The sequence below is a fragment of the Panthera onca genome, chromosome B3 (genome assembly GCF_046562875.1).
Source record: "Panthera onca isolate mPanOnc1 chromosome B3, mPanOnc1 haplotype 2, whole genome shotgun sequence".
Lineage (NCBI taxonomy): Eukaryota > Metazoa > Chordata > Mammalia > Carnivora > Felidae > Panthera > Panthera onca.
Window position 1 is genome coordinate 80,366,373 of NC_138344.1, and position 14,917 is coordinate 80,381,289.

The following is a 14,917-nucleotide window of genomic DNA, read 5'->3' on the forward strand; positions in this document are numbered from 1 at the left end:
ACAGTGGCCACTAGATGGTTGGACAGATCCCAGTAGCACTGCAGAAGGTTTTGAAAATAGAAATGAATGATGGAACCACAACCCACAGATAGCTGGTGGGAACTTTGGCCTGAACCCAGCCAGGCTAATTCCCTGCTAAAGCAAAAATAGCAGCTTTCTCCTGGGATTTAAACAAGACCCTGAATTTCATAACATAATATTCAGTGTCCAAGATACAATATTTATCTGTAAACATCAGAACTTTGGAGAACCCATCATTGATCTTTATTACCATTCTTTGCCATATTTAGGGAGTAAGGATAATTTGAGAATGGTTATCTGGATTCTAAACCATATAAAAAACTGATGGTTCATTAGTCACGTTTTAAAAAAATTTTCCTAGTTTTTATTCTATAAGAAAGTATAACACTGCCAAGTTCTTGAGTATTAGGACTTTGAAGTGAGAGTACATATTGTTATTGGTTGGTGGTAAAACTGAGTTACCAGTGACCAGTGCTTCATCACTTTGTACCAAAGTACACCCAGTAACAGGGTGAAGAATAAATGAATTTCTCTGTAGTTTGGGGCTCTGGGTAGTAAGAGTAGCAGATCAAACTCAATGTGAGCAAGAAATTTCGATATCTTATGTTTTGTCTTAGAATTTCTAGCAAATATATTTTGCATAATACAACAGTGTTTATTTTAATATATAAATGTATTCTTTTCTCAAATCTTATATAGTGGTAGAATACCCTCAAGAAAGAGGAGACCTGTATATTTTGTGACCCCACTTTTGAGAAGTATTTCATACTTAGGTTTCATAACCTAACACCTAGAAGGACCATACAGCTGTTTTCCCAGGATAGTCTGATTTTTATATTTATTGTCTTTACATAATTAGTACTGACATCCTTTTTCCATCTCAGAAGTATACTGTTTTAGATGTGTGTGATTATCCTACCTATTCCGTTCTTTCTGAGTTTCAATCTAAAAGGTTCATCTCTTGGGGCACCTGGGTGGCTCAGTCAGTTAAGCATCCAACTTCAGCTCAGGTCATGATCTCTCGGTTCACAAGTTCTAGCCCCACGTCAGGCTCTGTGCTGACAGCTCAGAGCCTGGATCCTGCCTCAGATTCTGTGTCTCCCTCTCTCTCTGACGCTCCCATTCATGCTCGCTCTCGCTCTCTCTCTCTCTCTGAAAAAAAAAAATAAACATTAAAAAAATTTTTTAAAAAAGGTACATCTCTTATAGACACTTAGGAAGAGAGAATGAAGATACTCCCATATCCCATTCCTTTACTCCCACAACATTTAATCATTTTCCATATCTGTGTGTTACATAGTCATAATTAGAGTGCCTATAACCTTAAATCACTTGAAAGAACCACATTTTATCTTGTCATATTTATATATGCCTTAAATTTTTATATACTTGTGTTGACTATAACACTTAACCAGAATTCTGAAAGTTTTTTTCCCCCCTATGTAGCAGGAACTCCAGAAGATAAAATGAGGCTGTTTCTTATTTATTATATAAGTGCGCAGCAAGCACCCTCTGAGGTATGTCCTCTTTGTTTAGTTATTGGATAGAAGGGGAGATATTTGTTTGTTTCAAAAATAGAAGACATATCACTGTGACCAAATAACTACCTCATTCCTTTCTTTAAAAAAAAAAAACAATTTGTTAAGGCTGGTTCTATTTACTGCTGAGTTTTATAGCAGTATTTATTGTCACCAAGAGAACTGTCCACTCATGAAATGTCTGATCACTTTTAAGTTGTTGGAATATGAATTGAATTCAAGTGCCCAAATTCTTATTTCTGGGAAAATAGCTATTATAAATGAAGTTAACCAAGTTTGCTATGCTTTTTGTAAGTTTGGCCTTATTTCTCATTGTGTAATGATCTTAAAAGCTCCATTTCATTAAGCTGTAGCCACTAATGCTTTCCACTGAATTTATCTTTAACCTAAAGTAAAAATGTAATATTTTAAGGTTATTTAAAAACTAATGTCAATTATAGAACATAAGGAGTCAATTGGAAGAAAATACCCAAACTTCCAAATTGCTATGTAAATATCGCAGTTCAATTAGATTACACTTCAGATTTATATATGTCGTATGATTCATATAAAAAAATGAAATTGAGATTTTTTTAATATTGCAATCAAATAACTTTTATATCAATAAATGCCTCACAGTTATTGGGAAATGACATATTTCCCTTTCTAGATTTTTTTTTTCCCCTGGAAAAGAGGATTATGGATAATTTTGTTGTTTTCTTTTTCTGTGACGGGCCATCACTTGCTTTAGAAGAAAGAAAAGTTTATAGGTAATTAATTGACTTTGAAGGCAAATGGTAATTTTGGTGTCAGTGTTGTTGCCAGGTTAGAGACCTGCTAACTCTCCTGTTAACTCAGTAAAATTTTACTGGTGAGCAGCAAGTGTTAGAACTTTGGAGATGACACCTAGGATGATACAGTAGCTATAAACGTCTTTCCTTTGCCAATACCATGTATTTTTATACGTCTGATAGATCATAACGCATTTTTTTGGTCAAAAATCTTGGTGTTAAATCAGTAAGCTAAACCCAATATTTGCTTTAGGCCAGTTCTGCTTTGTTCTGGGAATACGTCTTTTATTTTAATTTAGTAAGAAAGTGTAGTTTTCTTTTTAGAAGCATCTCATACCTATATCTTAGAGGATTTTTATAGGTATATATATACATATATATATATATATATATATATGTATATATATATTTGGCTTATATATAAAAAGGCTTATAGCCTATTTATAATATTTTCTTCAGAATTTTTTATTTTGAAACTTAATTCAGAATTCCCTTAATTTGACCACATTATTTTCATTTATTTTTGGTAAGGACTATCTTTTCATAAGTTTTAAGTGATCATTAAGAGGCTTAAAGCAAATTATGATTACTGATGTCAGCTGATAGCCCCAAAAATGCAAAATAGTGAACATCTCTGGTTGAAGGTGAGCTTTAAATTTCTGACTTGTAAGGAGCACCTGGGTGGCTCAGTCAGTTAAGCATCCGACTTCGGCTCGGGTCATGATCTCATGGCTCCTGAGTTCAAGCCCCGTGTCAGGCTTGGTGGTGACAGCTCAGAGCCTGGAGCCTATTGCAGATTTTGTGTCTCCCTGTCTCTCTGCCCCTCCCCTGCTCATGTTCTGTCTCTCTCCTTCAAAAAAAAGTAAACATTAAAAAAAATTAAATTTGTCTTCTAAAATTTTTATAATGGAATCACTATGATGATAGGCTCCTATAAATTACAGGAATTCAACTGGACTTACTCATCAGGAAACAAAAAGAACAAGAAAGAGAAAACAACAGTTTAAAAAGTGTAAGACACCTGATACTCCATTAATGCATTTGGACCACTAGAGTGTATATGACAGGGGAAAACCTGAATCTGCATTTCCCCTCAGTCAGTGTCATGCCCCTTGTGTTTCTGGTTCTGAAATATTCTTGGTCAAGCCAGTTGGTTCATATAGTGATTATCCTGAGGAAAGGCAAGTTCAAAAGTGGAGGAAAAATTGACTGACTCACTGAGGGATGACAAAGTACTGGATAGGTGATTTGGAGTCTGTCAAAGGTAATTTTCATTAGATGTGATTTTTGTCTCGGGTGCTCACTCATATACTCAAAATATGACTCCGTTCTACTTGGGTGCCTGGAATTTAAACTCATGCCTTTGGTCTGACTTTTTAATGAATAAAATAATAACAAAATGGTCTTCTCTTTCATGAAAGTAAAAATTTTTATATCGTTCTTTGCTTATTTCAGGCTGATTTGGAGCAATACAAAAAAGCATTAACTGATGCAGGATGCAACCTTAATCCCTTACAATATATCAAACAGTGGAAGTAAGTTTTATTTTCTTCTTATATAAAAGAGTACAGTGGAAGTCCCAAGAAGATAAGAATGTTACTAAGAAAATTGAACAGTGCCTTAGTATTTTTTTTGTTAATTTGGTGACATAAATATTTCCCTATCTGGCCCTCTCTATCCACAGCTTAAAATTACAAAAAATGGTCATGCCTTTCTTTCCTAGAGAAGTTGATGTTTTCTTCGCTGATTAGATACGAGTGACAAAGACTGAAATGTTTTGGGTCAGCCATCTCAAAAACATCAGAAGAAAATTTTAATTTCACTAGTAGAGAAATGCAGATTAACATAGCACACAGATACAGTAAAGTGCTGTGCTAAGGATACAGAAAATTAATTGGTGCATTTATATTCTGCTATTAAAAAATATAAATTGTCACCATTTTGCCAGATGGTATAAAAATTTTTTTTTAAAAATCTTTGTGGGATGCCTAGGTGACTCAGTCAGTTGAGTGCCGACTTTGGCTCAGGTCATCCATCATCTCACAGTTCATGAGTTCGAGTGCCATGTCGGGCTCTGTGCTGATAGCTCAGAGCCTGGAGCCTGCTTCGGATCCTGTATCTCCCTCTCTCACTGCCCCTCCCCCACTCATGCTGTGTCTCTCTCTCTCCCAAAAATAAAATAAAAACATTAAAAAAAATTTTTTTTAAATCTTTGCATACTTCTAAGGTTTCATTCCAAAGAAGTAATTGGAATTGTAAAATCTTAGAAGCAACCAATCTCAATGTTCAACAGTAAGCATTTCCATAAGATAGAATACAATTGAAAATTAAAATTCATGTCGTATAAGACTGACACTGGAAAATGTGTATAGGATAGTGAAAAAATAGTTTACAACAAGTGACTTCTCTCTTTGTGTCTAGAGACTCTTCTAGACTTTGGAAATATAATAGTGACCATGTGGAAGGCTCCTTCAGTCATTGAATTTACATTTGAGTGGAGGGAAGATGAATCAACAAATAAGCAAACAAATGAACAGAATACTGTTAAATGATACTAAGTGATATAAAGAAAATAACACAGAGTGATAAGATCTTAACTTGGGGGTAAAAGTTAAATTTGTTGAGAAGATCAGGGAACGTGTCTGAGTAGGGATATTTCAGCCAAAACTTAGATGACAGTTTTTACATTATGATCTCTATTATCCATCCATCTATTTCTGTGTGTATTTGTATATATGAACATAAATCTATATACATACAATTGCATACCTTGACATATATTAAAATGTTAACAGTGGATAACTCCAGGTGGTAGAATTTCTTCCCTTTCATGTGCTTATCTTTATCTTCCAAATTTTTTACAACAAACCTTACTGTCAAAATATTTTTCTTTTTTTTTTTTTTAACGTTTATTTATTTTTGAGACAGAGAGAGACAGAGCATGAACAGGGGAGGGGCAGAGAGAGAGGGAGACACAGAATCGGAAACAGGCTCCAGGCTCTGAGCTGTCAGCACAGAGCCCGACGCGGGGCTCGAACTCACGGACCGTGAGATCATGACCTGAGCCAAAGTCGGACGCTTAACTGACCAAGCCACCCAGGCGCCCCTCAAAATATTTCTTAAAATGGGGTGCCTGGGTGGCTCAGTTGATTAAGCATCCAAATATTGATTTCGACTCTGGTCATGATCTCACAGTTTCGAGTTAAAGCCCCATGTTAGGCTCTGTGCTGATAGCATAAAGCCTCCTTGGGGTTCTCTCTCTCTCTCTCTCTCTCTCTCTCTCTCTGTCTCTGTCTCTCATCTCTCCCACAGTTAATAAATACACTTAAAAATATTTCTTTTTTTTTAATATTTCTTAAAATGATTGTTTTAAGACTATAAGATTGAATATGCTTTCCAAGCTCAACAGTATGCCAAGTTGTTAACAGTGGTTATCTCTGAGTTTTTGAGTTTGAGTGCTTTTTCAAATTTTTTTTTTATGATTTCATTTATTTTTTTAATTATTTATTATGAGTAAACGAGTGGGGGAGGCAGAGAGGGGGGAGAGAGAAGCCCAAGCAGGCTCCATGCTGTTAGCACACAGAGCCTGATGCAGGGCTTAATCCCACGAACAGTGAGATCATGACCTGAGCTGAAATCAGGAGTCAGGCACTTAACCAACTGAGCCACTGAGGCACCCCTAATATTTTATTTTTAAGTAATCTTCTACACCCAACATGAAGTTCAAACTTACAACCCAGAAATCAAGAGCCATGCACACCGACAGAGCTAGTCAGGAGCCTCATTTTTTTTTTTTTTTTTTAAGTCATCTCTACCCTCAACATGGGTCTCGAACTCATTACTCCAAAGTCAAGAGTTATATGCTCTACTGACTGAGCCAGCCAGGTGCCCCTGCTTTTTCAAATTTCTTTTTATTTCACTATGTTCTTGTAATAAGAAGAAAATATACAATAGACCTCTGTTTAAAAAGAGAAACTGAAAACTGCTTTTTCCAATTTTTATAATATATGCCTTTACACATTGGCTTTGTGGCATATGTCATTGTTCTTTACATTATGATTTGTGGAGAACTCCTTAATCAAACATTTATTGTTGGAAGAGGAAAGCCAGTCTTGGACATCATTTTATATGGTTATAAAATACGTAATTCCTAGCATTTTTCTTTATAAGAGTAATACAAGTTTTTTGAAGAAAATTGTATAAAACTCTGTTAGAAAGGAGGTAAAAATTTACCTGTAATATCATCATCCAAAGTCTACAGCTAAACACTGTATATCTTTTTATATGTACATTACATGTATTTTTTAAAATTTGGAAATTATTAGTATAGATACAGTTTTGTATTCTAGTTTTCCATTAACTCATTTTAGCAGTCCATTTTCTTAAATAATTATAGTGTTTCTTGGAGCACCTGGGTGGCTCATTCGGTTGAATGTCCAGCTTTGGCTCAGGTCATGATCTCACGGCTGGTGAGCTCGAGCCACAGGCCGGGCTTTGCACTGGTGGAGCCTGCTTGGGATTCTCTGTCTTCCTTTGTCTCTGCTCCAACCCCACTTTCCCACCCTCCCTCCCCGCCCCTCAAAAAGAAACATTTTTAAAAAGTTTTTTTTAATAGTGTTTCTTAAATTTTCTTCAGTGGTACTATTTAGTGTGTGAATATTGTTTAGCCATAAAAATGTGCCATGATTTATTGAATCCTTCCATATTGTTTAGATATAGTTCATTCTAGTGAAAAATAAGTATTTGTTGAAGGCAGAAATTCTAGTCTACTTCTGAAAACATTTGATTCACATCCTCCTTCCTGAACAAGGTTGTGATTTTTGTGTTTGGGATTTCTCTAATGGTATTTTCAGTGAGTTCTGTCCCAGTTGAAATAGAGTGTTTTTAACATTTCAATTATCACATCTTAGTGATTTCCATTCCATTTTTTACTCTCATATGATTTTCTCGTATTTATGTAAACTTTTTTTTCTTTTACAAAAACAATTGAAATAGTTAGGAATCATTATAAAAGAGTATTGAGTCACATAAAGTGTTTATGGTATGCTATTAAAATGTTACAAAACAGTTTTACAGTATATTAATTTTGTTTTTAAAGTATATATGTTATATATATGTGTGTCCAGGGATTAGAGGAATATACACAAAAATCATGATTGTGAGCCTCAAAGTGTTAGGGTTCTTTTGGGAGCATTTTGTGTCCTCAATTCTCTATGGTAAACATACTCCCAGAAGGAAAATATTTTTAAAAGCACATCTAAGTGCCATCTTTTTGCCAGACTTCAGAAATTGTATAGTTTAGTTAAAGAGAATTCTGGACACTTAAAAGATTTGAAAATAAATGACTACATGCAATTAGGTATAAAAGTGTGTGTTGTAGAAAATAACTCTTAAAAGGAAAAATCATTGGGTGATAGAATAGTTTAATGAAAAAATTGGTTTTGGGGCACCTGGGTGGCTCAGTTGGTTAACCGTCCGACTTCGGCTTAGGTCATGATCTCACAGTTTGTGGGTTCAAGCCCTGCATCATACTCTGTGCTGACAGCTCAGAGCTTGGAGCCTACTTCGGATTCTGTGTCTCCCTCTGTCTCTCTGCCCCTTCCTGGCTTGTGCTCTCTGTTTCTCTTTCAAAAATAAATAATCATTAAAAAAAATTTTTTAATAAAAGAAAAAAGTAGTTTTGAGCAGAGTCTTAAAAGGAAATGCACAATTTCTGTTGGAGAAGAAGGCAGTCCATTTATCCCCCTCAAAGGACAGCATGAACAAAGGCATATGTCTGGGAATGAGGGAGTATGGAATGTGGGGACTGATAAAGAGACTAAACTTAGTTCATGATTGTTCGTTCAAGGCAGCAAGTCTGTTTCATGTTAATGACCAGATATAATAAAAGGAAAAAGTCTTGATGTTTGGGAAATGAATGCATTTGTATTTTTTAAAGAATTTCAAGGGCGCCTGGGTGGCTCATTCAGTTGAACATCCAACTTCAGCTTGGGTCATGATTTTGCAGTTCGTGGGTTTGAGCCCTGCATTGGGCTCTGTGTTGGTAGACCAGAGCCTGCTTGGGATTCCCTCCCTCTCTCTCCCTCTCTTCCTCTCTCTCCCCCTCTCCCCCTCTTCCCTCTCCACCCTGCTTGTGCTTTCTCTCTCTCAAAATACATAAACTGCAAAACAAAACAAAACAAAATCTCAGTGTTTCAGTACTAATTGTACTGTACTTGGACAACATTTTACATGATTACCAATCATATAGTCAACATTTATATAGTTGTTTCAGTGCTCATTATACTGAAACATTGTATTATATTCGTTGAAAGATGATTCTCTTTTCAGAAATGTCTGCATAGTAAGAGTCAGTGGAGTTTTTAATACTGTGATGCTGAATGTTTGCTCTGATAATCAGTTTTTCAATATAGCTTTTTTTATTTCATAGGGCTTTTGCCAAGATGGCCTCAGCTCCTGCCAGCTATGGTAACACTACTACTAAGCCAATGGGGTAAGTATTTTTAATAATTCTGATGGAATAAGTCTGGTACTCCAGACCATAATTAGACTCTCAAGCCCTAAAAGCACACTGACACTTTGGGGCACCTGAGTGGCTCATTCGGTAAGCACCCAAGTCCTGGTTTCAGCTCACGTCATGATCTCACAGTTTGGGAGTTTGAACCCTACATCGGGCTCTGCACTGATAGCATGGAGCATGCTTGGGATTTCTCTCTCCCTCTTTTTCTGCCCTTCCTCAGCCTTGCTCTCTCTCTCTCTCAAAAAATATAAAAAAAAAAAATAATTAAAAACATAATGTTTTTCAAAATAAACATTTTTTAAAATAAAATGTAAGTTAATATATTTTACATGGTATGAGCTATTGGCTTCTTTTGCTTCCTTGTTCTTAAAACATTACATTTTTTTTATTTTCAGAAGTTATATGAAGGTTAAAGCTACTTTTATATCACTGTTGATAAGTAATACAGATTTGGAGCTAGGCACTCAAGACTTAGCTTCAAGAGAGATGTAGGCATACTATTAAATGACAGGGAGGAAATCATTTAATAGTAGGAGGAGGTCTAGGTCTAGGTCTGACTCCTGACTCCACAGAATCCTATAGTGTGCATGATTTTCAAAGTAACTGAACAAGGTAATTCTAACTACTCTTTTTCATACCATACTTGTTTCAAATTCTTTAAGTTTTAGGATAAAAGTGTACAATCCAGAGGAAAGCAGTTTTATTCTAGCTTTACCTCAAGCTTCCAGTTTTAATGGAACAGTTTGCAAAAAGCGAAAACACTCAGCTAGGCAAGTGTTTTAAATGCTTGACAGAATGAATCCAGCTAGCCTCACCTTCATACAGTGCTGTGTAGGTTAGCAGTGCCTCAAGTTGCCTGGTACCAGGGAATTGCCTCTGAACTCTTCATTCCAACAAAGATTACTTTCTCTTGTTTCTGTTAAAGCATTTCCACCTTGTCCATCCTTTGATTTCACAGAGGAGTAAAGGCAAGATAGGGAAAAGGAAATTTATTTGGAAATTACTCTCATGTATTTAGTAGACTTTCCAGTTCCATATCTTAAAATATTAACTGAATATTAAAAGCCTAAAGATTTCTTGTGGATTTCGTAGTTGAGGATTTTAATAAAATGTGTTGTAAGAAAATCTTGATGATTTGAAGGCTATCCCTAGCCTTCTGATATCATAATACAGGAATACCATTCTGTCCCACAAAACATCCCTTGATCCCAAATGAGAGATTGACTGAGCCACAAATATATGCCCAATATGGCAGGTCATTTGTTGATGTTACTTTTGTTGTTAAATACTCAAACATTTCTTCAGAATTGAGGTAAAATTCACCAGGTATGTTATGCTTCACATTTTTATGTGATAGAGGTTATGTATTGTGGGGAGATTGTATAAACACAGGACTGGATCTAGCTGCTGTGATGTAGAGAATATAGTAACTTTTTGACTTACTTGTAATACTTACACCCATATATATTTTCAATATGTTGATGTGTTTTGAATTCCTAAAACAAGTTATCCTGATTTACTATCATTAATTTTATTGTTTTAATAGTAAGGCAATCAGGAAAGCAGGGAGTTCTCTCCAAATTGTAATTTGCCTAAAACCTATAGACATAGCTCAAAGGTATTGGGGGTTCAGTTCCAGACCACTGCAATAAAGCAAATAATACAATAAAACAACTCCAAATTAATTTTTTGGTTTCCTGTGCATGTTAGTTACATTTGTACTGTGCTATAGTCTATTAAGGGTATAATAGCATTTTGTCTTTAAAAAATGTACATATCTTGGGGCGCCTGGGTGGCTCAGTCGGTTGAGCGTCCGACTTCGGCTCAGGTCACGATCTCGCGGTCTGTGAGTTCAAGCCCCGCGTCAGGCTCTGGGCTGATGGCTCAGAGCCTGGAGCCTGCTTCCGATTCTGTGTCTCCCTCTCTCTCTGCCCCTCTCCCGTTCATGCTCTGTCTCTCTCTGTCTCAAAAATAAATAAATGTTAAAAAAAAAATGTACATATCTTAATTTAAAAATAGTTATTGCTGGGGTGCCTGGGTCACTCAGTCGATTGAGCATCCAGCTCTCTTGATTTGGGCTCAGGTAATGGTATCACCTGATCATGGGTTCATGGGATCAAACCCTGCTTCAGGCTCAATGCTGATAGTGTGGAGCCTGCTTGGGATTCTCTCTCCTGTCTTTCTGCCCTCACCCACCCTCTCTCCTCCCCGTGTGCATGCGCCCTCTCCCTAAATAAATAAATAAACATTTTTTTAAATGAGGCTTTTTAATAGTTTGTTGCTAAAAAATGATAACCATCATCTGAACTTTCAGTAATCTTTTTGTTGGTCAAGAGTCTTGCCATGATATTGATGGTTGCTGACTGCTCAGGATGGTGGTTTGTGAAGGTTGGGGTGGCTGCATCCTGTTAAAATAAGACAATGGTGAGGTTTATTGCATCAATGGACTGTTCCTTTACAAACGATTTCTCTGTAACCACGCATGCAGCTTGATCGCATTTACTTGCAGTAGAACTTCTTTCAAAATTGGAGTCAGTCCCTCAAACCCTGCAACTGTTTTGTCAACAAAATTTATGGAATATTCTAAATCCTTTGTTGTCATTTCAGCAGTCTTCACCGGGAGTAGATTCATTCCCAAGAAACTACTTTCTTTGCCCTTCTACAAGCAACAACTCCTCATTCACTAAAGTTGTATCATGAGATTACAGCAATTCAGTCCTATCCTCAGGCTCTTCTAATTCTAGTTCTCTGTATCCACCACATCTGCAGTTACTTCTTCCCTTGAAGTCCTGAACCCCTTAAAGTCATCTATGAGGGTTTTAGTCAACTTACTCCAAACTTTTTTTCATGATGATAGTTTGACCTCTTACCATGAATTGTGAATGTTCTTACTGGCATCTAGAATGGTAAATCCTTTGTAGAAGATTTTCAGTTTAGTTTGCCCAGATCCATCAGAGCAATCACTATCTGTAACAGTTACATAGCCTTACAAAATGTATTTCTTTAATCAGAAGGCTTGAAAGTCAGGATTATTCCTTGATCCATGGGCTGCAGAATGGATAAGTTTTTAGCAGGCATGAAAACAACATTAACTTCAGCGTACATCTCCATCAGAGCTCTTGAGTGTACATCTCCATCAGAGCGTACATCTCCATCAGAGCAACCAGGTGTGTTGGCAGTGGGCAGTAATATTTGAAAAGGTGTCTTTTTTTCTGAGCAGTAGGTTTCAACACTGGGCTTAAAATATTCAGTAAATCATGCAAACAGATGTGCTGTCATCCAGGCTTTGTTCTATTTCTAGAACACAGCAAAGGAGATGTAACATAATTCTTAAGGGATAATTCTTAGGGATTTTCAGAATGGTAAATTAGCATTGGCTTCAATTTAAAGTCCTCAGCTGCAATAGCCCTTAATAAGAGTCCTTGGAGTTTTGAAGCCAATTGAAGCCAAGTCTTGACTTCTTCTAGCTATGTAAGTGCTGGATGGCATCTTCTTCCAGTAGAAGTTTCTTTGTCTGTATTGAAAAACTTTTTAGTGTAGCCGCCTTCATTCATTACCTTAGCTATATCTGGATAACTTGCTGCAACTCCTCCATCAGCTCTTGTGTCACCCTGCACTTACCTTACAGAGATGGCTTCCTTCCTTTTTTTTTTTTTTATTTTTTTATTTTTTTTAAATATGAAATTTATTGTCAGATTGGTTTCCATACAACACCCAGTGCTCCTCCCAACAGGTGCCCTCCTCAATGCCCATCCCCCATCCTCCCCTCCCCCCCCCCCCCCCCCCCCATCAACCCTCAGTTTGTTCTCAGTTTTTAACAGTCTCTTATGTTTTGGCTCCCTCCCTCTCTAACCTTTTTTTTTTTTTCCTTCCCCTCCCCCATGGCCTTCTGTTAAGTTTCTCAGTGGCTTCCTTCCTTAAATCTTATGAGCCAACCTCTGCCAGCTTCAAATTTTTCTTTTTTCTCTCTCAGCCTTCGTAAAATTGGAGAGAGTTAGGGCCTTGCTCTGGATTAGGCTTTAGCTGAAGGGAATTTTGTGGCTGGCTTGATCTATCCATAGTACTCTAACTTTTTCCTTATCAGCATTTCACTTTCTTATTTGTGAGCTCACTAGAGTAGCACTTTTAATTTCCTTCAAGAACTTTTTCTTTGCATTCACAACTTGGCTAACTGGCACAAGAGGCTTAGCTTTCAGCCTGTCTCAGCTTTTGACATGCCTTCTTCCTCACTAAACTTAATTATTTCTAACTTTTGATTTAAAGTAAGAGACATGTGCTCTTTTTCATGCGCCTCAGAGGTGGTAGGTAGACTGCTTTAGGATGAAGTTGAACATCTCTTTCTCAGCTGCTGGCTTCCAGAAACTCATTGACGTGGACAGCAGACAGAATTTTTACCTTTTATGGAGGCATATGGCCACAGAAATTGCTGCTGATGCTCTGGGTGAAGAAGGATTATGTAGTCTGAATCAGTGGTGGCAATGACAAACAAGGATTCCCAGTGAAGCAGAGTGTTTTGACCCATGGCTGTGTCTGCCTTCTGAGTAAAGGTCATTTCCGCTACAGACCAAGGATGCAAATCTGTTCAAGGTTGCATTGTGGGTGTCAGTCTTATTGTTCTCAACTTGTTCTCATTGTGAAAAAAAAAAAGGAGGGGAAGGATATTCCTGGACTCATTGATAATACTGTGCCTCATCACCTGGGACCCAAAAGAGCTAGCAGAATCCACAGACTTCTCACTCTCTCTAAAGAAGATGATATCCACAAGTATGCTGTGAGAAAGTCCCTGAACAGAGAAGGTAAGAAACCAGGACCCAAAGCGCTCAGTATTCAGCAATCTTGTTATTCCACGTGTCCTCCAACACAGATGTCGGCATATTGCACTGAAGAAACAGCATACTAAGAAAAAAGAAGGAAGAGGCTGCAGAAAATGCTCAACTTTTGGCCAAGAGAATAAAGGAGGCCAAAAAAACTGCCAGGAACAGATTGCCAAGAGACAGAAGCTGTCCTCTGAGAACCTCTATCTCTTAGTCTGAGTCCAATCAAAAGGAGATTTTCTAAGAAGAACAAAGAAGATCAGACATCAAAAAATAAATAAATAAAAGTGAGAGACATGTAACTCTTCCTTTCGCCTGAACACATACAGGCCATTATAGGGCTATTAATTGGCCTAATTTCAATATTGTTGTATCTTAGGGAATAGGGAGGCACCAGGAGAGGGTGAGAGAGTGGGAAACAGGCAGTTGATGGAGCATTCAAAACACACCACTATATTTATCAGTTAAGTTTGCTAGCTTACATGAGCAAGGATTGTGGCACCCCGAAATAATTACAATAAGAACAGCAAGGATCACTGATCACAGGTCACCAAAGCCAATACGCTAATAATGAAAAGGTTTGGAATACCGTGACACAGGGACATGAAGTAAGCAAATGCTAATGGAAAAATGTTTAATTTGAGGGGCACCTCGGTGGGTCAGTTGGTCCAACTTTTGATTTTGGCTCAGGTCATGATCTCACAGTTCATAAGACGGAGCCCTGTGTTGTGCTCTGTACTAACAGTACAGAGCCTGCTTGGGATTCTCGCTCTCCATCTCTCCATCCTTCTACACCTGCCCCCCACTCATGTTCATTCTCTCTCTGTCTCTCAAAATAAATAAATAAACTTTAAAAAATAAAATAAGATGCTTAATTTGAGGGCAGCTTTTATTTTTACATTTTATTAATAATTATTGATAGACAATTTTATCACTGTTTTATTGTTAGATAAAATTGCAGCCAGGATATCTGGAAGCAAAACTTCTCGGGTCACTGTTTAGTGAGAATACAAGTGGTAGGTACAGTGAGCCTCAGCAGGTCAAGTGTAATAGGCAAATGATTTATCTGTAACAAATTGGAAAGATAATTTATACTTAGGGTAATCCTCTTCTTTTGTCCCTAGTCTCTTATCACGAGTCATGAATACTGGGTCACAGTTTGTGATGGAAGGAGTGAAGAACCTGGTATTGAAACAGCAAGTGAGTATACTTGTTAGAAAACATTCTGGTAATTTTTGAACATAAATGTTGACA

General features: G+C 37.0%; 1 protein-coding gene across 1 annotated transcript in view; it reads left to right on the top strand.

Moving 5' to 3' along the window:
* Positions 1–14,917, top strand: part of SCFD1 (sec1 family domain containing 1) — a 114,226-nt gene that overhangs the window by 68,608 nt on the left and 30,701 nt on the right. Inside the window, exons 16-19 of the mRNA XM_060619425.3 lie at positions 1,468–1,538; positions 3,785–3,864; positions 8,760–8,822; positions 14,788–14,863. Coding sequence (XP_060475408.3) covers positions 1,468–1,538; positions 3,785–3,864; positions 8,760–8,822; positions 14,788–14,863 — 290 coding nt within the window. The remainder of the gene's footprint in view (positions 1–1,467; positions 1,539–3,784; positions 3,865–8,759; positions 8,823–14,787; positions 14,864–14,917) is intronic.